The sequence below is a fragment of the Arvicola amphibius genome, chromosome 8 (genome assembly GCF_903992535.2).
Source record: "Arvicola amphibius chromosome 8, mArvAmp1.2, whole genome shotgun sequence".
Lineage (NCBI taxonomy): Eukaryota > Metazoa > Chordata > Mammalia > Rodentia > Cricetidae > Arvicola > Arvicola amphibius.
The window spans coordinates 104,653,841-104,675,818 of record NC_052054.1 but is presented as its reverse complement, the minus strand read 5'-3'; the positions used below and the strand labels follow the sequence as shown (position 1 = coordinate 104,675,818).

General features: G+C 36.3%; 2 protein-coding genes across 3 annotated transcripts in view; one reads left to right on the top strand and one right to left on the bottom strand.

Annotated features, from left to right (window-relative positions):
* Window positions 1-21,978, top strand: part of Gigyf2 (GRB10 interacting GYF protein 2) — a 138,606-nt gene that overhangs the window by 51,739 nt on the left and 64,889 nt on the right. Inside the window, 2 exon segments of the mRNA XM_038338585.1 lie at window positions 5,126-5,237; window positions 6,509-6,549. Coding sequence (XP_038194513.1) covers window positions 5,126-5,237; window positions 6,509-6,549 — 153 coding nt within the window.
* On the bottom strand, window positions 12,268-15,274 carry Kcnj13 (potassium inwardly rectifying channel subfamily J member 13). Of its 2 annotated transcripts, none has more exons than XM_038338581.1 (2): window positions 14,815-15,274; window positions 12,268-12,890 (listed from the first exon to the last, which is right to left on the bottom strand). In XM_038338581.1, the coding sequence occupies exons 1-2, from the start codon at window positions 15,272-15,274 to the stop codon at window positions 12,268-12,270; spliced, it is 1,083 nt and encodes a 360-aa protein (XP_038194509.1). The 2 variants fall into 2 exon arrangements, with proteins under 2 accessions (XP_038194509.1, XP_038194510.1); XM_038338582.1 differs by having other exon boundaries at window positions 12,830-12,890; window positions 15,051-15,274.

The window sequence follows — 21,978 nt, the reverse complement described above, 5'->3', positions numbered from 1 at the left end:
TCATGGAAGAGGAGGAGGAGGCTGGGGAAATCATTAAATACTTTAATGCCTAATTGAAAATCAAGCTAACTGCTCTTTGATTTGACTGCAATGCTTTTGAACATTTATTTTCTGCAACATTTCTGAAATGCCTTCTCTACAGCCTCTGCTTTGGAGAGAAATATGTTTCTAGCTATATAGGTTGAAGGAGGAGGGAGGCTACACAGTCCTGGTTAACTTCCTAAGAGTAATTATTGTTCACATTCTTTATCCCTTGAGCTTTGCATTTTGGGAACTAGAGCATTCTGAAGGGTTTTGGTTGCTGGAACCACACTGAAGACCCCGTGGACCTCGCTGCAATATAGCATTTCTTTATAAGAGCCATGTGCAGATATTACATAACCAGGAGGAGTTTAGTGAGAAACACTTTGACACCTTTCAAGGGCTAGACCTTGTAGTGGGCAGAGCAAAATATAACCAGGTAGCGTCCACCGGTATGTGTAGTTTTATGAATTTATCCTTTTTCTTAGAATGTTTCTGATTTGTTGTTCTTTGTCATTCCCTATTTTGCATTCATTGGTTTTCTGTTAAAACCCTTCTTGATGTTTATAATAGGTATTCTTCCTTCAGCATGAGGATTGAATCATATATTAGTCCAAACGTATTGTAATTTTTCTCTAAGAGATGCTTTAGAAGTAGAATTGGGTGTCAGCAATGGCCAAGGCCATTGCATCCACATTATGTGTGGGCACAATTATGGATGTACCTACAATTTTTTTGAATTTTATTTCAAAAGATTTTGAACATTATATATGCCTTGTGAATAATTCATACACTTTTTAAAATGGAGAATATATTGTTTCATTTGGAATACAACTTCCGTGAAGGTTTGTGAATGACGAAGAGGCTAACTAAAATTTCATGCTTTTTTCCTAGGTACAATCTGTTTTTTTCTCTGTAGTTTGTCTTTGTCTGTAATAGTAGTTTTTTGCCTGAGTTTTTGACATTTAGGTGATGAGAATTAGGCATGTCTCTTTCACAAGTTATGCCCAAATCATCATCATCTGGGATCTGTGTATATTGGTGTATGGTGATATTTTGAGTTGGAACTGACTGATTATGGTTCTGGCCTCTCCATGGGCATTTCCCATGTTTTTGTCCTGTGGGAGGCAGTGAGAAAAAGTTTCATTCTGGCAGCTTTCCCTCCTGTGCTCTTCAGGTCAATCAAGCCAGAGAAAAATTTCCTTAATCAAGAGTACAGACCACACACATCCTCCACCTGGTCTCTGTAGGCCTTAGAAAAACCTTACATGTTAAGAAAGGAGCAGAACCTGGGTGTGGTAATGCGCGCCTGCAATCCCAGCACTTGGCGGGGGGGTGGGGGTGGTGTTATTAGGAGGGTCAGGAGTTCAAGCCCAGATTTCAGCTATGTTGAGAGTTTAAGGCTAGCCTGAGCCACATTAAATTCTTCTACAACAACAAAATCAAACTGCCCCCCTACACCCAACAAATACAGTGTGCCAAAGTAACAACAAATAGAAATAAGTGAAGAAATGAGTTTTCCTGTTTTTTTTTTTTTTTTAATGATCAGTGCTTACCTAAAACCCATATGAAGTACATATGCTGTGACACACAGGAGTAAATTAACATGGTCGTGTTGAAAGGTACAAAGTGAGTTAAATGGATGCACTCAGCTTTGTGAAAATACTTGGGATGCTATGGTCTCCGTGATCTTGTGGCTTTTTTTTTTCGATTAATTTTAATTTATGGTTAAATAATGATTATTGTTGCCCTTCTAAGCTCAAGGAAAAACTCATATACAAATCTACTGGCTTCTAGACTTCCTGTCTAGAATATCCTGTCATAGTAAAATTTAAGTGAACAAATGGTTAGTGGAAACAATGTAATGTTCTTATCTTTTTAAAAATCTTGTCTGGATGCTTAAAAAATTCATAAACTGTCAACTGCAGTATTAGAATTGTTAAAAGGAAGCCTATTTCAATCATTTAAAAAGATGATGAACGAAATTTCAGGTAAAAGGATGGTCCTTAACATTTAATTAAAGGTTGGTTACAGTATGTTTTGCTTGTTCTTGTGTGTGGGAACTACATTTTACAGATAATTTCAGTGTAACAAGTTGGAGCTCTGGAATCTGATCTCTTTCCTCTAATAGTGACTCATAAGTAAAGCTTTAGTCACATGAGCAGGGTCAGTCACTACTGCAGATATTTGTGTATGTTTCCAATAATTTTTTTTAAAAAAATCATTATCTATTTCAAGACTAAACTTTTTTTCTCCCTTCTTTCCTTTCTTTTTTGTGTTTTTGAGATAGTTTCTCTATGTAGCCTTGGCTGCCCTGGAACTCACTCTGTATACTGGGCTGTCCTTGAACTCACAGAGATCTGCCTGCCTTTGCCTTCTGGGTATTGGGATTAAAGTAAAGACGTGCACCACCAGTTGGTGAGAAAATTATTTTTAAAAAATATTTTTTTAAAAATTACATGTTTGTGTTTATGTCTATGTGTGGGAATGTGTACTCAGGTGCTCTCAGAGGCAAGAAGAGGGTGCTGGATCCCCTGTAGCTGTACTTAAACTAGGCAGTGTGGGTCCACAGTGCAGAACTCAGTTCACTCATGAGCTGTTAACTGCTGGGCCATCTTTCCAGCCCTAACAAAATTATTCTTGAAAAGGAGAAGGGATTTCTTTTTGTCATCCTAAAACCACTGTTGTGGAGGAATATTCTTGAGTTAGAATCGTTACTATTACATTATTTTAGCATTTTAAATAAATCTGTATATATTCTGAATGTGGGGCAGAGGAGAAGCTGCTTCAAGTGATAATGATGAAACTGGAAGTTAACTTGGAGATTGTTATAGTTAAACTGTGTTTTTGACTTCTACTTTATAGATGTAATGGACTAATCAAGAGAATATCCATTGTGCCTAAGATTAACTCTGTACAGTTCTGCAGTGTTTTGTAAGAGTCACAGAAGTATATTTGTTATCTGAGTCAGTTATTGATAGATGAACAAGTAGAAGAAATACATGGATGCTTGAAGTTATTTGCTTCATTGTATGCCTTATTTAGAATCTATTGTTTTAGGGCAGGGGATGTATTTTTGTGGCAGAGTGACTAGCATTTGCACTCTGCTGGATTTGGTACCCAACACTACACACAATAAAGCTCCATCATTTTCTTCTGATCATTTTGCTCTATGGGAGAAATTTTGCTAGGGACAGTTGCTAAGGTATTTTTAGTTATAAATAGACTGTAGACTCCCAGCCTGTCTCTAGTTTTCTCATCTGTGTAGGGTACAGCTGATATGTTAATTGAGAAAACTGTACAGAATGTGTACAGCTCAAAGTGCATACTGCTTGCTGCTCGCATATCTGGTACTTGGCATGTATCCTTGACTATTAACTGTGCAGCAGTGTGGGCAGATACTAATACACACGCATGCACGTGCACACACGCACGCACACACGCACGCACATTGTTCTTGAGTATGCTTTTGTCATTTAGTAGCAAAGGCTTGAATTTATATCAGTGCCTTATTCTGTAACTTCATATTGTTCTAGGATATTTTGTCAGAATTTAGCCAAACATTATTACGTTGTTTCTAGTGTTTTGAAATTGAGTTGTTCATTCTCATACACATGTGTTTTCATGCCTTATTTAACAGAATACAGGCTAATAAATGCCTCATTAGGTGATTTATTTTTATTTTTATTTTTTCAAGATAGGGTTTCTCTGTAGTTTTGGAGCCTGTCCTGGAACTAGCTCTCGTAGATCAGGCTGGCCTCAAACTAACAGAGATCCACCTGCCTCTGCCTCCCGAGTGCTGGGATTAAAGACATGCGCCACCACTGCCCAGCAGGTGATTTTATTTTCATTGATGTGTGAGTATTATAATTTATAGAAATTTAGATGGTTTAGGTTAATCACATGGCTTGGCCTCTTGATGCAGTTAAGAGACAATAATTACAAGATATATGCTGCTAATAGGATATTGTTTTACAGTAAATTTAAAATAAGTACACTTGAAAATATACTATAGATAGTGTTGTAAATCTGAAAATCAGTTATATAGCTGTTCATTGTAACAGTCACATACTATATACTACATGTTGTCAAATGCGCCATGTTTTTATATGATTGGCAGAACAGCGAATTTCTTTAGGCCGGCATTACCACAAATACTTGCGTAACATAAGTTATGTTATTACAGAGTTTTCAGCTCCATTATAATCTGCTTGAAGGTAGTTCCAGTAATTAATCTATCATTGTTTGAAACTATATGTAGTGCGTGATTGTTTACATACTTGTGAGTGCCTGTCCTTTTTTCCTCTTTCCCCTTCTCCCTTTTCTTTTCCCTTTCTGTTCTTTCCATCTTTCTCAGGGTTTTTGAGTCATTCTTGATGTAGTTCAGGCTGGCTTTTGAAATTTTGATCCTCTGCTAAGATAATAGATATGCTCCACCATACTTGACTCTGCAAAGATATTTCTACTGGGATAAATTATGATAGAGTCACAGGTAGATAGTTAACCAAATGGTCTTCATTAGAAGTGTGTTTACATTTGAATTGCAAGGCCTCTAAATCCCTACAAAACCACTTCTGTGGTTTGATTTTAGTGTTGCTATTTTCCTTACCTCAAGATTTGATTCAAGTATGTAGGATGCCTTTTATCCTTTAAGAATGCAGTTCACAATCCTAAAATTGTACAATTCACTTCCATTATTCTTCTGTGATTAGATAAAAGTATTTTATTGTGCTTGACATTTTCCACTATAGTTTCTCATTACAAATTCTCCATATCAAGATTTTTCCAGTAATTGAAAATAATCAACTAAAACATTCAATTTACAATGGTTTATTGAACTTAGATTTTCACTGTTGAGCTTTTCATTGAAGAGCTTCGTGTTGATGGTGCTTATTGTTCGGTACTGGGATTCTTTCAGAAGTATTTTGTTTGTTTTGTTTTTCAACCCATGTAGAGTCATTAGAGGCCTTGCTAAGTACTTAAATGTAGAATCTTGCTTTGTACAGGAACAGACAGAACTTCACAGAGATTAACCTTTGATTTTGAACATGTACTGGATGTTGGTTTTTGACTATTTCCTCTCCCCCTGTTTTCTTATTTTCAGGCAGAGGTAGAGGTGAATGTGGTTTCTACCAAAGAAGCTTTGATGAAGTAGAGGGTGTGTTTGGGCGAGGAGGTGGCAGGGAAATGCATAGATCACAGAGCTGGGAAGAAAGGTAACTGAAGTGTTCAGATTGTAATATAAGGATTTGTCGTTCTAAAACTCACTCCAGTGGGATTCTATAGTGTGCTTTTCTGCAATGTCAGTTACTTGGCAGGCTGAGGGAGGAGATTTTGGAGTTTACAATTTGGAGATCCTTCACAATTTAGCGAAATCCTGACTCAAAATAAAAATGGAAAAACGGGCTAGGATTATGACCCATTGGTAGCTCTCTGGGGAGATTCAGCCCTTAGTACTCCAAACAAAACAAAGCACACTGTGTTCCTTTTGTGACCGGTACAGGGTTGCATGTTCCTGTGATCCCAACACTTGGGATGCTAAGGCAGAGAAGAATCATGAGTTCCAGACCAAAATGGGCTGCATAGTGAGATCTAGAGAATTACAAAGATTAGGTAGGAAGTTTATCTCCTCTCCATCCCTCCTTTCCCAAGAAAGAACATTCTGGAAACACAGAACTCACCCATTTCCTTCTTTTTAGAGAGCTGAAGCCTCTGTACAGTTAAAGAATTTCATTCAAAAGTATTAACTATTAAAGAGCTACCGTGGTTAGAAAATTTTAGATGATCCTTATTAAAACTATAAGCATGAATAGGTAAATAAATTATTATTGTAAGCATGATTAATTGGTTTGTTATTTCATTAGCAGTCATTTTGTTGGTTGATAGGTCATTTTGTTGGTATGAAGAATGCATCTTAGGGCTTTTGACTTTGTACGAAGTCTGGCAAAATTTATGAGGGCAGTTGCACAATAAAGGCATAAAAAGGAATGTAAAGGAATAGCCATTATAGTATCTATAATATAAAAAATGGAAACTGCCCAAACAGATGATAGTGCCATTAAATATTGAAATTCACGCAATAGAATATATCATATAATTAAAGTTATGGATGAGTCCTATCTCAAAATAAGGGTAGAAGAGTTAGGGTTATATACACTGGTAACTGTCTTGTGCAGCACCCCGAGACTCTGAACTTAGTACGCTGAACCACAAAGGAAATTTAATGACATGGAAGAACATTGCCACACTAGTATATAAAATAGTCTTATCAGGTTTCTAACTGAAAGGAATAATATTCTAGTCATTAGAAGCTAATTTTTAGTAGGTGGTGTTGTGGAGTGTTTGTTTTCATCATTTTGCTTTCCTGTATTTTCTAAACATTAGGTAGCAGAACTGCTGTTAAAGGGAGTACAGGAAAGTGAGTATCATGATAGGAAATCTACGTTGCTTTCCAAGCCTTTTTTGAAATTTATGTTGTTTCTTTTAGGGGTGACAGGCGCTTTGAAAAACCAGGAAGAAAAGATGTAGGTAAGGTTCTTACTGTTTTGAAATATATCCTGGACTCCCTTGTTATTATATTCCACAAGGCCCATACAGAAAGATATAAACTTAGTGCAGATTAACTGTTCCCTGCACATATCCAGGAGATGGAGCTGTAACACTGTTGGTCTTGTAGATCGTAAGGCCTTCCTTCCATGGGTGAAACCAGGAGTGGTGAATGCAACTTTTAAGAATTCCTTGATTTGATATTTTAGGGTTGTGTGTTTTCTACAAATGACACCTTGTTGGACTGAAATGCTAAATCAGGAACTAATCTGGTTACCCCTTATTAACATAGAGAATATCTCATGGGTTAGAACAGGAAAGCTGTTGAAACTGAGGCTTTTGTGTGAGAAAGCAAAGGCTAAAACAGAATTTTCTTACTTTAATCAAGTATTGGACTATTTTTCTTTTATTGTGTATTGTATGTATAATATGTATATGTGGAGCTGAGGGGACATATATCACACCATGCACGTCAAGCTTGTGGAGTTGGTTCTGTCCTACCTTCATGTGGATTCTGGGGCTCAAACTCAATAGCACCTTTACCTGCAAGCCATCTTGCTGGCCTAACTTCATTTATTTAGTATGTTTTTTTCTTGTGAGATGTCAGCTGCCAGATGAATTACATAATAAAGATATTTATGTAAGAGCAAACTTAATAAGGAAAGATAATTCAATGTTTATGATGATTTAGTTAATTAGTAATGTTAACATGGGTTTTCTGACTTGTAAATTGATGGTCTGCATTAATATTTGGTGAAAAAAAAGTGCAAATTCACAGTATCAGTACAGACTTGAAAAATTTCAATTTCTGTATTCCTTCAAATACCAAAAATTTTCTACAGAGTATGATTGTATTTGATAGTAATTAATATTTTTCATAAGCATGTTAACTATAAAACTGTTCATAGACTGAGTTGACTGAAAATGGTTTGTAAACAAGAAAGTTAAGATGGTCAGTCTCATTTCACTGCTTCCGTGGAAAACTCCTCTAAACATTTTTGAAATTTAGTTTTAATCATTATTGTGGCATTAGGAATTCTTGGTTCTCATTAATGAAATGACATTAAATGAGTGTAGCATGATGAAGTTTAGGTTTGACTGGGTAACTTACGGTCACACTTCACCCATATAGTAGACAGACCCTTTTGTGGATGCTGCCTGGAGAGATTAGGTAGGACATTTGTTCCTATCTTTTTCTGATTCATTACTTTAAAAGCATTTTTATGTGTATGTATGTCTCTTTGTGTGTATATTGTGTGTACAGGTGCCCACAGAGGCCAGAAGAGGTTGTTGGATTCCTTGGACCTTGAGTTACGAGTCATTGTGAGCCACTCTATATTGGTGTGGGGAACTGAACTCAGGACTTTTGGAAGAACAGCAAGCAGTATTAACTGCTGAACCATCTCTTCAGGCCCTGACTCAGTATTTTTACCCTTGATTGTGGAGAAGTGATGAAGGGTAGTACAGGATTTGAAATCAGAAGGGGCATTTTTATTCTAAGCTCTCATATTCCTTATTCTCAAAGTAAAATGAGAAGAGTATTTGAAATCATTTATTCATTTAACAAACAACTGTCTTCCTAAATATGTTACAGGCCTTGTGCAGGTGCTAATAATGTTTTTTTCTAGAAGATACTTGCTGGTTAGATTTTCAGATCAGTGATCAGAGGGAAGTAGTCTATGGAGTAGGAATTTGAACTTCATAAAAAAAGGGCCAAATCTAATGAAATGGAAATTTAACAGCAGAAAATGCAATCTTAAGTAAATAAGCTATAGAATTTAAAGTATGGAGTAGCTCCTTGGCAAAACACTGAGCCTTATTTGAGATGACCTCAGCTTCATGTTAATCAGCAGTGTATAGGTCAGGGCAGTATTTACTAGATCTAAATTACTGTCAGTGAGCCAGAAGATGGAAAACTCATTGCCTTTTATTAGTTTCAATTTTTTTGTTTATGTGTATGTTTGTATGAATGCATGTGCCCTCGTGTGTGCCTATGGAGGCTAGAAGAGAACTGAGTTGCAGGCAATTTTAAGCCCCCTGATGTGGGTACTGGGAAACTGTTCTACTACAAGTTTGAGACAAACTGCTATATTGATCAATTGTTACATGTTCTATGATATCAAATTAAGATAATTCAATTATTAAAGATACCAGAATGACTTGTTCTTTTTATTTGGAAATTATGGTTACTTTTGTGAGTGTATGAATTGTACATATGAGCATGTCTGTGTCTGTACCCATAGAAATGTATGTGGAGGCTAGAGAAGGATGTTGTGATTTCCCTGTCGTTTTCTACCTTATTTACTTGAGTTAGAGTCTGTCATTGAGCCTGAAGCTGTTTTTGTTAGCCAGAAAATTCCTAGAATCTGCCTATCCTATCCTCTCGCATCCCCAATTCTGGGGTTACAGGCCAATGAAGACATCTTTTCCTTTTTTAAAAAAAACATGGATTCTAGTATTTGAACTAAGGTTCGTGTGTTTATACTGCAGGCACTCTTACCCGCGGAACCATCTCCCCAGCCTCAGCTTGTTCCTTTTAAAATTAGAAAAGGGCCATACTATATACCCACCCCAATTAACTAATTAATTAATTAATCTATTTATTTATTTATTTTGATGCCAGGGATCAAACCCCAGGGTCTTGTGAAGACTAGGCAAGTACTCTGCCACTGAGCTACAGACCTAGCATATGTGTTAGCTTTGTATATGTGAATATAAATGGGCAGAATTACAAACATCTGGATAAGAAACATGGCTTACCCCCTGTGAATACCCCTGGGAGAATAAATAGGTGGGACAAGGCCTGTAACATTAGATTTGTAAGTCCTATTCTACAGGAATTTATTGCTGCACAGGAAAGATTAGTTCCTGTGATCATCTTGTAGTTTCTGTAAGAGTGAAATGAAAATTATCATTAAAGACAAATGATCCTCATGACATCAGTAGGCTCAGTCAAGTATGATACATTATACATTTTTATGTGAAGTATCTGGAAATAGTACAGTACTCTTTGTAAGTCCACCAACATGGATACCTATCAGGTTGAATTTCAAGATACAATATGCATTTTGGTATGAAGTACTTGGAAACACAATGATTTTGATTGTTGTTACACTTTTTAAGCATAAATCTAAGTTGAAGATTTTTGGTAACGACTTCTCTCCAGTTTTTTAGAACTTCATACTTTGTTACTGGTTTCCAAGAGTAACTTTACTTGGCTGTTAAGTTGTCTTCATTGTTGAGTATATGAGTTTCCAGTGATTTCCTCTTTTCTTCAACTTATATTTTCATATTCCTGAGGGGATAATGCTCTCTGTGAAGAAAACTTAATTCTAGGAACTTTGATTCTTTGAAATAAATGAAAGAATTTTGGACAGTGCTACCAGAATCTTTCTGGTTCTTGAACAATGGTTTTTTTTAAAATTAATTTACTTGTCATATATACACTTGCCAGGAGAGGGCACCAGATCTCATTACAGATGGTTGTGAGCCACCATGTGGTTGCTGGGAATTGAACTCAGGACCTCTGGAAGAACAGCCAGTGCTCTTAACCTGAGCCATCTCTCCAGCCCCCTGAACAATGATTTTGAATTACATTTTTTTGTAAAATTATTTTTATACATCTGAGTGTTTTGCTTGCATGAATGTCTGTGTACTGTGTGTGTACACCTAGTGCCTGGGGAGGCCAGAAGAGGGTGTCAGATCCCCTGAAACTGGAGTTAAAGAGATGGTTTTAAACTGCCTTATTGGTGCTAGGAACCAATTTGGGGACCTCTAATGAGCAGCTAGTGTTCTTAACCACAGAGTCATCTTTCAATCCCTACCAACCAATCCTTTTTTTGTGGGACAGGGGTGAGGAAGTCACTTTTAATTTTCAGATGTTGATTTTGCCTGACAAGTAACTATGGAATGAGGTTTATCTGACTTAATTGGGGAACATGAAGTGTCTGTAGGAATATTTGTGTTTCAAATGTCTTAATGTATTCACTGTCTAATCAGGCAGTTTGATAAAGTTGAAATCTGTGTAAGTCATGTAGTGTTCTTTAGGAAGAAGCATTCAGGGAGTCTCAGATAAGGTTTTCTTTTCACAGGTCAGGTTATCTTGATAAGGAATTTCTGCTGTCCTCATCAGCAATCTTAAGTTGGTCTGCCTGCCATGGAAGAGTATATGCCTGTGATTTTTAAACAGCAAAGCTTCAAAATAAATAGATTCTATGTTCTTAATAGTCTTCTGCTATTATCACTCCAAAGTTGTTCTTTATTTTCTTTTCCTTTTGTTAAAGAGTAGAAAAATGTGACTTGCTGTTCTCTGTAACATTACTGTTACTTAGTATGTATTTCGAGATGATCCTGTCTGGGTCATCCACCACAGTGAAATTTAATCTTGTACTTTTCCCACTTAATCCCAAATAAGGGAAATGGAAGAGGAGGCATGTAGTTACAGATCTCTTTGAAACCTGATAGTATGATTTTTTTTTTTTTTTTATTTTGCTGGAGGACAGCTCAAGGTTTCAGTTGAAACGAAGATTGTTTAAAGAAGTATCTTAAGCATGTTATTAAAAAAGGGTTCATCTTAGTATATATAAAATAAAAACAGGCAGAGAAGGCATAATTTTCATGGAATATTAGACTTGGAAAGAAACAATAGAGATCATCCAGTCCAGCCTCCTACTGGTGAATAAACACTCATTTTGTGTTTATAGAAAAAACTATTTGATGTTGGAAACAGGAATTTGGGTTTGAAAATACTTTGTTACCTAATTTTCTGCTTTGTCTATTGGAGATTTTTTTCCTAGGTACATTATATCTTAATTAAAGTTTTGTATCTATAAAATCTTAAATTCATATTTGTATTTAGGAAGGTTGTACAACTTTTATGTCATTGAATGGGTCATGCGTATGAAGATAATGCTTTCAGATGCTGAAGTGATTAACTTTTAGATCCCTACTTGAGTATTATGCAAGTAAGAGTTTAAAATAGTAGAAACATACAGTTTTGCATCTCTTGCCAGAAATACCACCCTGTAGGTTCTGTCTGGGTCAGAGCTTTTCTTACTTGTTTTGAATATTCTACCAAAAATACATGAATATATATACACATGTGTTTGGGTATTATAGTAAAATGCTTTTGGGGTTATCTATAAATTTATATTGTTACTTTTCTTTTGTATTTTTGTTTCTAACTGTTGAAAATTTGGGCGATAATATCCTAGTTTTGTAGTTTAAAGAATCAAAGGAATGATGTTTGCTGTCTTGAAAAAATAAAAGTTGTAAAAGGCCGTTCACTAAATATTGTGAAATCAGCTTTCTACCTAGGGAGCTAGGCTTGAAAGTAGACTGGTGTTTTAGTTTACAAATGAAAATGAGAGCTAATTTTCTTAGAGTTCAGCTGTGTTAGCTTTCACTGTGCATTCTATCTTTCTTATCGATACCATGTTACATCTTTGCAGCTTTGTTCACATGAGTACTATCAGATTGAGTTGCCTTGATTTGAGCAGATTACCACTGATAGAAACTTGGTAGCATAGACTGTTTTGTTTTAAGTAATGTGTATAGTTAGCTTAGCCATTTTTTTGTGAGCATAGACATGATGTAATCAGCATTGAGGAAAAGGAAACATGAGATACAGTGAAGGAAAATAGCTGTATAATTGGCTGGATATATTTAATACATTAAGAAGTGGGATGGAATAGGTTAGTCTTACTCTGTCAGCCCTGTTTCAGAGATTTGAAAATTGTCAATGCTTTGTCCATTGATATGAATATCTAGGTCAGTCCTGTGCAGACTCTTAGAGACCACAGGAGTTGGATGTTCAGGAACAGTCTTGTCAAAATTCTCCATCTTGACTTGATACTCACCTTTGGAACCTCGAGTTATCAGAGCTGCAAAATGGTGATGTAACATGATCTCAGAGGGTAGGTAGGATGTCCTTCTTTGGCAGATTTCCCCAGTGCCTTCTTGCATTGCTGAGAGGAACACAACTAATTCAAAGTGTGGAGGGTTCTCATGCTGGAGCAGGGTACCTAGAGGACTTGCTGGTGTGATGGTATGGTAGTAGGTTAGTGGGAAGATGAAGAATGGACATTCCTCAGAACTGATGCCATCAAGGTGGAAATCCACACTGGTCTGGTAGAGTTCACCATTTCCTCTTTCCTGGTATAGTACAGCTGAGACCCGAACACTGGTCAAAGGGCTGGGCCGGGTGTTGGCCACTTGGAAGATAAGATTAGGTTTGCCATCTTTGTGAGCTACTACTGCTAAGTCAGTGAAGCGAATTGAGAAAGCTCTGTTTTTTGGCCGTGCAATCTTCGCCACAAAGGCACCTAAATTAAAAACCATTGAGATATTTTTGTTTTGTTTTGTTGTTTTAAAGAATGGAAAACTTTAAATCTCAATACCTTTTCTGAATGGGAAAAGTATGCCAAGTAGTTAACATATTTCTCACTCATGCCACTCATTCTGCTGAGTAAGGAATTTATACCATTGTTAATTTAGATAATCTTATTTAACTGAATTTTTGAGAGTATATGTAACATTTCTGTTAAGAACCAACAAAAAGCCCATGATTTCAAAACAGCTGTAAGAAAAATTTGATTTGTGTATATCTTGTAAGTTACAAAGATCAAGAACTGATAATTTTCTATATTCATGCTCTTACAAAAAAGTAATAGAAAATAAATTCAGTGTGGTAACAGTTGTACAACTTTGAGTAAAGAATAGATTCAGAGCTAAGTGATGAGAAAAGGAGAGGGCTGGAAGAAGGTAATGTATTAAAGAGTGTTTAACTTTGAAGTTGCTAGTAGGCTGTTTTTGGGGAGCTGGCTATCAAGTGATTCAATATATCTTTTAAGTGCATACTTACTGTGTACCACTCACAGCTATAGATGAGGGTTTCCTTAACCGTTCCTGTGCCTCAGAGCCTGTTGCCTGGCTGGTGAGGCATATTCAATTCTTATAATTATGTATATACATATATATGTATATCTATATAGTTTATATATGTATATAATTTATTTTATGCATTACGAGCGTTTTGCTTGAATGTTTGGTATTTGTTCACTGTATGTGTGCCTGGTGTTCGAGGAGGTAGAAGAAGGCATTGTTGTAAGCTGCTGTATGTTTTCTGGGAGCTGAGCTTAGGTCCTTTGTAAAAAGAGCTACGGGTGTTTTTAACCATTGAGCTATTTCTACAGACCCCATAATTATGTTGTAAGTGCTTAACTATTAAATTCAAACAGGGGAAGTCAAATATATTGAAGTTCAGTTAACATTTGTAGAAGTGTACAGTATTACATATGCTGTAGCAGTGCATTAACAACATCTAGCCGTGGGTTATACTGTAATTCTGAAGTATTGTAGTTAACTTGAAATACCCGATTCTGTTTATACCACACTTACCAATCTCTCCATCATCTATCCATCTATTTGTCTCTGTATAACTTAAAATGGATATCATACATACTTATGTACAACTTCATAATTGTAGGAAATGGCAGATTTAGTTAGGGGCTAAGTGCAAAAATTTAAACATTTTCCCATCTAAACACATAGGTTATCTTAAATTTATCTAAGAAAGGAGCCAATGTAAATATACTTATAGAAGTTAAGTGATTTGTTACAAAGATGTAGAGCCAATTGGTAGCACAGTGGGTCATCTTTCATGATATTCAGTGCTTATCTATTAGTCTATTAGTGTGCTTTTTTGTGTATGTTACAAAAAAAAGAACCAGCACTGTTAGAGGGAAGAGTCTTGTGTGTTACCAGACATATAGGTAAATATTTATGGCCATATTCCCATTGCATTTTGTGTATATCTGTAACTTTAAAACATGGTGCTGAATGTGTTGCTGGGGGCTTGTGTTGAGTACATATTGAGTAGATGATCTCAGAGGAGAATGTTCTACCATGAGAAAGAAAAGAAGTCAGCTTCTTCTGTCAGGTAGCATGACTGTTAAAATTTGTGTTTAATATACTTACTCACATACTTAGCAAAAATAGCTTCTGTGCGAATTACTTTTAGGTTTTTTGTTATCAATTTTGCATAGTTAGTGATAAAGTTCTTTTTTCTTACATAGTTCTAGTATTTATATATTTCTATTGTTTGTCCCTAGATTATTTTCTTTCTCTCTCGTTACCTACTTATAATAATACAAATAAATTGTTTATAGCAGACCTGCCTATAACTAACTATATACTTTATAAAAGGCTTGTAGTATTTTTTTTTTCTTTAAAAACAAAAATAATTACCTGTGATAAAAGCCTCTAGCATGAGGCCTAGGAGCATTTGTATGGCAAGTAAGGCGATTGCACTTGGACAGTCACCACTGGGGAACATGGTACCATAACCAATTGTAAGTTGCGTCTCCAGGGAGAAGGAGAATGCAGCTGTGAAACTGGTGATGTACTTCACACAGATAGTGTGGTTTTCAGGTGGGTCGTCGTGATCTATTTCCAGATCACCATTCATCTCAGCTAGAACATACCAGAGTACTGCAAAGACAAGCCAGTGGACAACAAAAGAAGCAGAAAAGACCAGCATCATCCAGCGCCAGCGCATGTCCATTAGGATTCCCCATGCATCCCGAAGATAAGCAAGACCTCTTTGAGCACCATCCAGTTGAAGTGTGCTGTGGCCATCTTTTGTGACCATCCTCCGGTATCTTTGACTTAGAAGAGGAGCGTTAACTTTACAATTACTGCTGTCCATCTCAGACTGCAGTTCTCTGAAACAAGAGTAAAGTAGTTAGTTCTTAGCTGACTTAGAGTTCATTCATATTAATGAGTTCTGAAGCTTTCTTATAGTGTTTATGTAAGAGGGTAATTACTGGTCGAACCATTTATTAATTAACTGGTTATGTATTATTTTAGAATATTTCTTACACTTTCCTTGAGTGACTGTAAAAATACCATTTGATACTTTGTTCTCTAAATATATGTTTGAATTCCAGAGGGTGAGGCATGTGATTTATGCTTTTTTTAATACTTATATTCATCTTTGCACAAAGGGAAACATTAAGTATTTATTGAGTTAACTAAATATTATTTCTAAATAAACAATTTCTTTAAAATTTGCTGATAATTATGAATAATAGTTAAACAGACTAAATTTAAATTTATAAGTATTTTATTATTTAAATAAGTACAAATCATTGAAAGTTAGGTTTAGACTGTCTATAATACTTTGTTTTCTTGCAGTTGCTGGTAATTAAATCCAGAACTCTGGACCTTGGGCTTGCTAGACAAGGACTCTATATTGATCTAGGTCCCCAGCACTCTGCATATGTTTTGATGTCAGACTTAGTACTAGGTCAAGATTTATTTATGTTCATCTTTTAGGGATTTACGGGTTCTTTTATCCATCCATCCATCCATCCATCCATCCATCCATCCATCCATCCATCCATCCATATGTGTTGTGTGGTGTATGTTTGTTGTGGGGTGGGTGATAATGTGTTCCATGGTGTTCTTTTGAAGGGCAGGAGACAATCTGGCAATCAGTTCTCTCCTTCAACCTTGTGGGTTCAAGCTCAGGTCATAGTTTTAATGACACTCACTTTACCTACTACACTGTCTCACTGGCCCCAGATACACAATTTTAATGTATTCCTTAGAATTAGCTTATTCAAAACTTTGTGAGTAAGTTTTATTTTGCCCTCATGGATATATTGATATAGTCTTTCTGTCCTGGTTGTTGGATGGATAGCTGTGGGGCACACACATTCTTGGTTCATACTAAATCATTACAAAATATGAAATTCCTGCCTGGAACTCATTGGTAAAGCACCCATCTAACATATGTAAGGCCTTTGGTTCAACTCCCCAGTATAACTTCTACACCTCAGTAAAAGACATTCCAACTTGTTCTGTCCAGATAACATCCTTTCCCCTGGTACTAGGAATGAACTCTGGGGCCTTGTGCATGCTAGGTAACCTCTTTCCTACTGAGCCCTTCTTCCAGCCTTAATAATGGTAGCTTTAAGAATAAGTAAACCAGAAGAAAAAAATTTAAACATTTAACAAGCAAAAATAAACGATAAAAATTCAGATGACAATTTTTTCCCCTATGTTGTTAATAGATATATATCTATATCAGGACTTTTTAAGTGACTCTCAGGAACAAATCAAGAAAGATGCCTGCCTCTCTTTCGCTAAAGGCACTTATTCCAGAGTAGATACCTTGAGAGTGCTGCATACCCACTTCTGTTCCTCTTGCCCTCTCCCCACTCCCCCATTTTTGTTTCCTTAGGTAGCATAAGTTGGCGAACTCTGGATTCTCTTGCCTTAGTCTTCTCAGTTCTAGAATTACAACATGTGCTATCATGCCTTGTTGCTTTCTTCCTTTTGATACTTAAGAAGGTGGAGTGAGGTTACTTGGGGTTTACTAGAATGGTCTGTCTAGGGACTCTGGGGTTTTAGAGACTTTTTCTATTACTGGGTTTGGACATTGGACAGCTTGGTATGTGTGACTTTGTCTTTTGTCCTGAGGCTATTGTAATTTTTATTGGTAAAACCTGGGCTATTCTTCCACATTTTTCTCAGTTTTGAGCTACAACTAATTGAGCACTGGATAGTTAATCAGTTTAGAGAAGAGCTCATTTCAGTTTCATGTGATAGAGTTTAAAAAACAAAACTGTTTATGTTGTATCACTTACTGCCCTATCAAGTTGTCATATCATTAAGAGTGTATTTTTTTGTTGTTTGGCAAGTGCTGACAAGTGAGCCATACCTCAGCCCATATTTAATGCTCCTTATTTTGCTAGATTCTTAAAATATTTTAGAAGACCCGTTTTCTTTCCTTTCAGAGACAACAAAACCTTTATAGATACTGTGCTAGGTGCTTCATACTGTCTACCCCTCTTTGTTTTTTTATAGGAGCCACAAAAGTATATAGAAAGGCAAGAAATTATACACATTACATGAGAGCTTTGGATTATTTGCCTAGTCTGGTTAACAACAGTTAATTTACATTTTCTTCCATAAGAAGCTGTATATTCAGCATTCATGCTATATTATATTCTATAGCTGACCTTTGATAGTTCCTAACACATTTAGCAGGTGTTCTTATTGCTCCTGTTACTGAAGTAACTAGTTTAAACCATGTCTGCTCTATACATGATTCTTAATGGTGGTAATGATTTATAATAGTAGCTGATATATATTGTTTATCCTGTGCTAGGCACCATTCCAAATTCATGGGAGGCTAAAAGGCAATGTGTTGCGTAAGGTAAATTCAGTATTAGTTGCTTTATTGTCACTGATAATGCGTCTTAACTTTTATAGTAATAACTACTGATACCATTCCCATTTTGTAATGAAAGTGAGGCACGATAAATTTTCCAAAATTACACATTTAGCAGTTACTGAGTGTTATTCTCAAGCATACCAGAATCCAGAATTATTGCTAAAAGCCAAGACATTTGACTCTGGTTAGCCTTTGTGAGCAATACTTTGTTCAAGAACCAACATAGGGGCTAGGAGTGGCAGCACATGCCTTTGCTCTCAGCACTCAGGAGGCAGAACCAAGAGAATCTCCATCCTCATCTGCATAGGCCAGCCAAGGCTACACAGTGAATAAAAAAAAAGGCAAAAAGAAAACAAACAGAAAAACAGGAGCCACTAGATATTGGTACTCCAGGAATCCTTATTGTGTATAAGAAATAGAACTTTAGTAAAGGAAGACTTCTTTTTTAAGACTTAAAAGTAAGCACAATCAGAATTACTGTAAAATACAGTAAAGTAAAGCAATCTGAAGAGGGGCATCTTATGCAGCATTGCTTTGAACATACTTTGGCAGATAAGAAGATAATTAAAAAATTATACTGTTAACATTTTTATAAAAGAAATGGTTTTGACACAAGGAGGAAGGCTACAATAGTGAAGCTGTCAGACTTAGTGTCTGTGGAAATGCCTCTTGTGGGACTGACTGGACACTGGTAATTGAGCCTTTGGAGTCATTGTCCTAATGAAGTACACTAAGGGCTCCCTGCTTTGCAGAAGCAGAGCAGATCAAGTTCACCCTTGCTTAAGTCTTGACTGCTATAGAACCCTGTAACTGGAAGGAGAGCCTTTCTATGCACACATTATGCTTCATCATTATCTTCACTTGGGTCTTTTATGGTTGCTTTTGGTTATTTCAGGTTTTGTAGCAACGTTATCTAGGCTCTCCACAATTTCATTTTTCCTCCTCTAGCAACCAAATAACATGGAAAAAGTCATGGGCAGGGAAGTCAAAAAGCCAGTATCAAAACAGTGAAGCATTTTTAGGTTTTTTTTTCCCCCCAAGAAACATTGTTGACTTTTGTTTGGATCATGTTGGGAAGTAGTTGAGAGAAGTAAAATTTTGATCCTCAGTGGATTACCTTGATGCATTCATGTAGTCAAGTTACTGCCGTGCAGTGTAAAGAATAGGGATAAGCATAGGGAGCGTGGCCTGGAGGCACTGGCTCTGTTTATACAGAGCTCTGTCATTTTGGGCAAGCTACCATGTCCCCTTGGTCAAATATCTTAAAGCAAAGAATGTGGTTAAAAGAGATTAAATAACATGTTCCCTTAAAGTCTACCTGCTAGTTTTTAAGTTTATGTCTAGTTTCTCAACTGATATTGTTTCCTATTAGATGGTTCCTGTATGATTTTATGTGTGCTTACATGGTTTAAAATTTTCATTGCTGATGGTTGATATTTATAGGATTTTCCCCCTTCTCCTTCTAATGTAAATGTCTAATTTGTAGACATATTTCCAGATGATTTTTACATTCTCACAGGCACATGGGGCATAAATATCTCCCTGTCTCCTTCCCTCCTTCCTCCCTCTTTCCCTTCTTCCCTCCCTCCTCCACCCCTCTCTTTTTGTGACTGGTTTCATAGAGCCCAGGCTGCTCTCAGCCTCAGCAAGTGTAGCCAGATGTCTTTGAACTGATGGCTACTGCTTCTATCTCCCAAGTCCTAGGATTACAGGTATGTGTTGCTGTACTTGACTATTGAGTGCATTTTGAATGCATTTGTCTTGATTTAGATTTTTATGTGAGTTTCATGAACTGATCACAACAGGAAGTAGAATAGACAAGTGGAAAATTCATGTGTGTATCTGTGTGGGTGCTGTAAAATATTTATGCATTTATAAATTGTTTGATGGAGAAAGTACTTATTTTTAGAAATGGTAGTTTGATAGGTTCATTATTGAAATAACACAGTTACTCTGTCCATTAAACTTAAGTCCTTAAACTTAGCTTAGCTTTTTCTTTTGCTGTGCTTCTAGAGGAGTGCTGTAATTCCTGTTAGACAGTTAAGATAGAGGCTGCACTTAGAAATGTTAAATGAGTACAGTGTTTGCTCATGCCTTATGCAAACACTTTAAAGGCTGTATTGAAAGTCTCATAAGCACCTTTCCTGGCCTCTATAATTAGAGCAAACAATGTGAATTTTAACCCCATTATGTAAGCTCAGAGAATAGTTCATATTTTAATTTCTTATATACAGAATCTATTTCAATAATAATTCCCTGCTTAAAAAGAAATTTTAAATTAGGACACATATCTTTTTTGGGTTAAGACAATTAAAAACATAACAGTTTATTCTTCTGGCATTTATTTCCATATGCTTATATTGAGTTTTTCTAATTCTATTTTAAACACATTATTTTCTTTTAAAGACACTGAGTTTTATCTGGTATTCTTTCCTACGTATTTATGTATTATAACAAGGAATTAGTATGTATTTACTGAAATAATTGAGAGCTAAACTTTCAGTAAGGTTTTAGCAGTATGGCTATTTGCCAGTTCTAAAATTGAAGAAAAAGAACAAACCTTAGCTATGACTGCCTGGGTAATGTCTCTGTTGTAAAACTCTATTGTAAGCAATCTTACTTTGTCCCTATGTACTGTCAGTAAGTATCCTTGCTTATTCCCTAAAAGAAAGAATAAAAATGAAGGTTACTTCATGTACTCACCAGTTCTCTTGTGGGGTCAGCTTACCAAGGTAGGTCTCAGTGAAGTTAGTAGTCTTGTTTATTTGATCAGGTGGTTTTAACCTGCAGTGTAGTTTGTAGGTTCTCTTCTTAGACTGGCGTTGCAGCTTACATTCCTGTGTTTATAATGTCTTGAGGGCTGGTTTCAGCTGAAGCTGATGTGATTGGTCACTTAGTCTGCAGGGGGGCCAATTAGCTTTGATCATGTGGAAAAGAATGCTGGTTTGTTAGGAGGTCTTTCTTTACCCAACACAAACCTTAACAGCTCTGGAGAAAGCCTCCAGAACTGAAGTGGAGAAGGGGTGCATTTTTTCCCTCTAATCAGGACCGGTTTTTAGTAAGTTTGCATAATCTTATTTAAGAGTTTATTTGAAAGTTCAAAGGGATAAAATTCCCTGCAAGATTTCCTTTCAGCCCTCTCTCCTTATATTGCCTGTTAAAGTGTGAGGTATCTCTTTCAGTAATCTTTTTTCCACCATTTCTTGAGGGGAGATTTAGTTGGGTAAGGATGTTTAGGCATAATTGATGAGTTGATTTTTTTTAACTTTCTTATCAGATCTCACCTCATCAGCATGGCTCCAATTAGTTTCCATACGAGTAGGTATAGATCATTTAATTACCTAAACAGTGCACACATCTTCCTCCTTCCTAATTGCAAGGGAACAGACTTTGGTTTTTGTTTGGTTTTCAAGTTGTGTAGTAAAAGCTTGACTAGGAATACGATTGTTTGATTCCTTGTACTTTTCTTTACAGCACCCTGGTGAAAGGAGGAAGGGGTTTTCTTGAGGCTTGCTTTAGTGATCCTTAGCAGGTTTTTTTCTTCTTTCTTTCTTTTCTTTTCTTTTTTTTTCTATTTTCTTTTTCTTTTTTTGGTATGTGTGATGAAGTAGAATGAAACAGTGTTCATGGTTCAGAAACTGTAGCTCAGTACTGAAATTGCATTTACCTGAAAAATGTCAGCAATCCAGGTTGTAACAGCCTCCACATGAGCTGAAAGTATGGCCTTGTGTAATACCTAGTGAGCAGTATTTTCTCCTCTTCTGTTAGCTGCCAATTTAAAAACTTTGATAAAATGTTATACATAAGAGGATCTGGGAAACAAAGACACTGCTTGTTTGAAGTAAAAGCTTGGAAAGGCCTGCTGGGAAAGTTATGAATGTAGACCAGTCTAATGCTACTTAGGAAGGGAAATCCGACTTTGTGGATTTCTCTCCTGCCCTTCACAATTTAAAAAATACATTAATTCCTTCTTTGTTTTATTAATGCCAGACATTTCAATACAAGTTTAGGCATAGCCCTAGTAACTTTGACCACCAGAACCAGGGAAAGTAATTAAGGTAAGATTTATTCCCTGCATTTGTTAGTAGGAACACATTGGGTCATTTTCCAGCTAGCTGATTGAGGAAAACACCTAACTGAAGCAATAGAAACACTAGAGCAAGTAGTGG

What these genes read in the sequence shown, in the direction of transcription:
- Kcnj13 (XM_038338581.1), bottom strand. Translation starts at nt 15,274, where the DNA reads ATGGACAGCAGTAATTGTAAAGTTAACGCTCCTCTTCTAAGTCAAAGA. An exon ending in GCTAGAGGCTTTTATCACAG is followed by an intron (nt 12,891 to 14,814) that starts GTAATTATTTTT and finishes TTTTTAATTTAG; the next exon opens with GTGCCTTTGTGGCGAAGATT.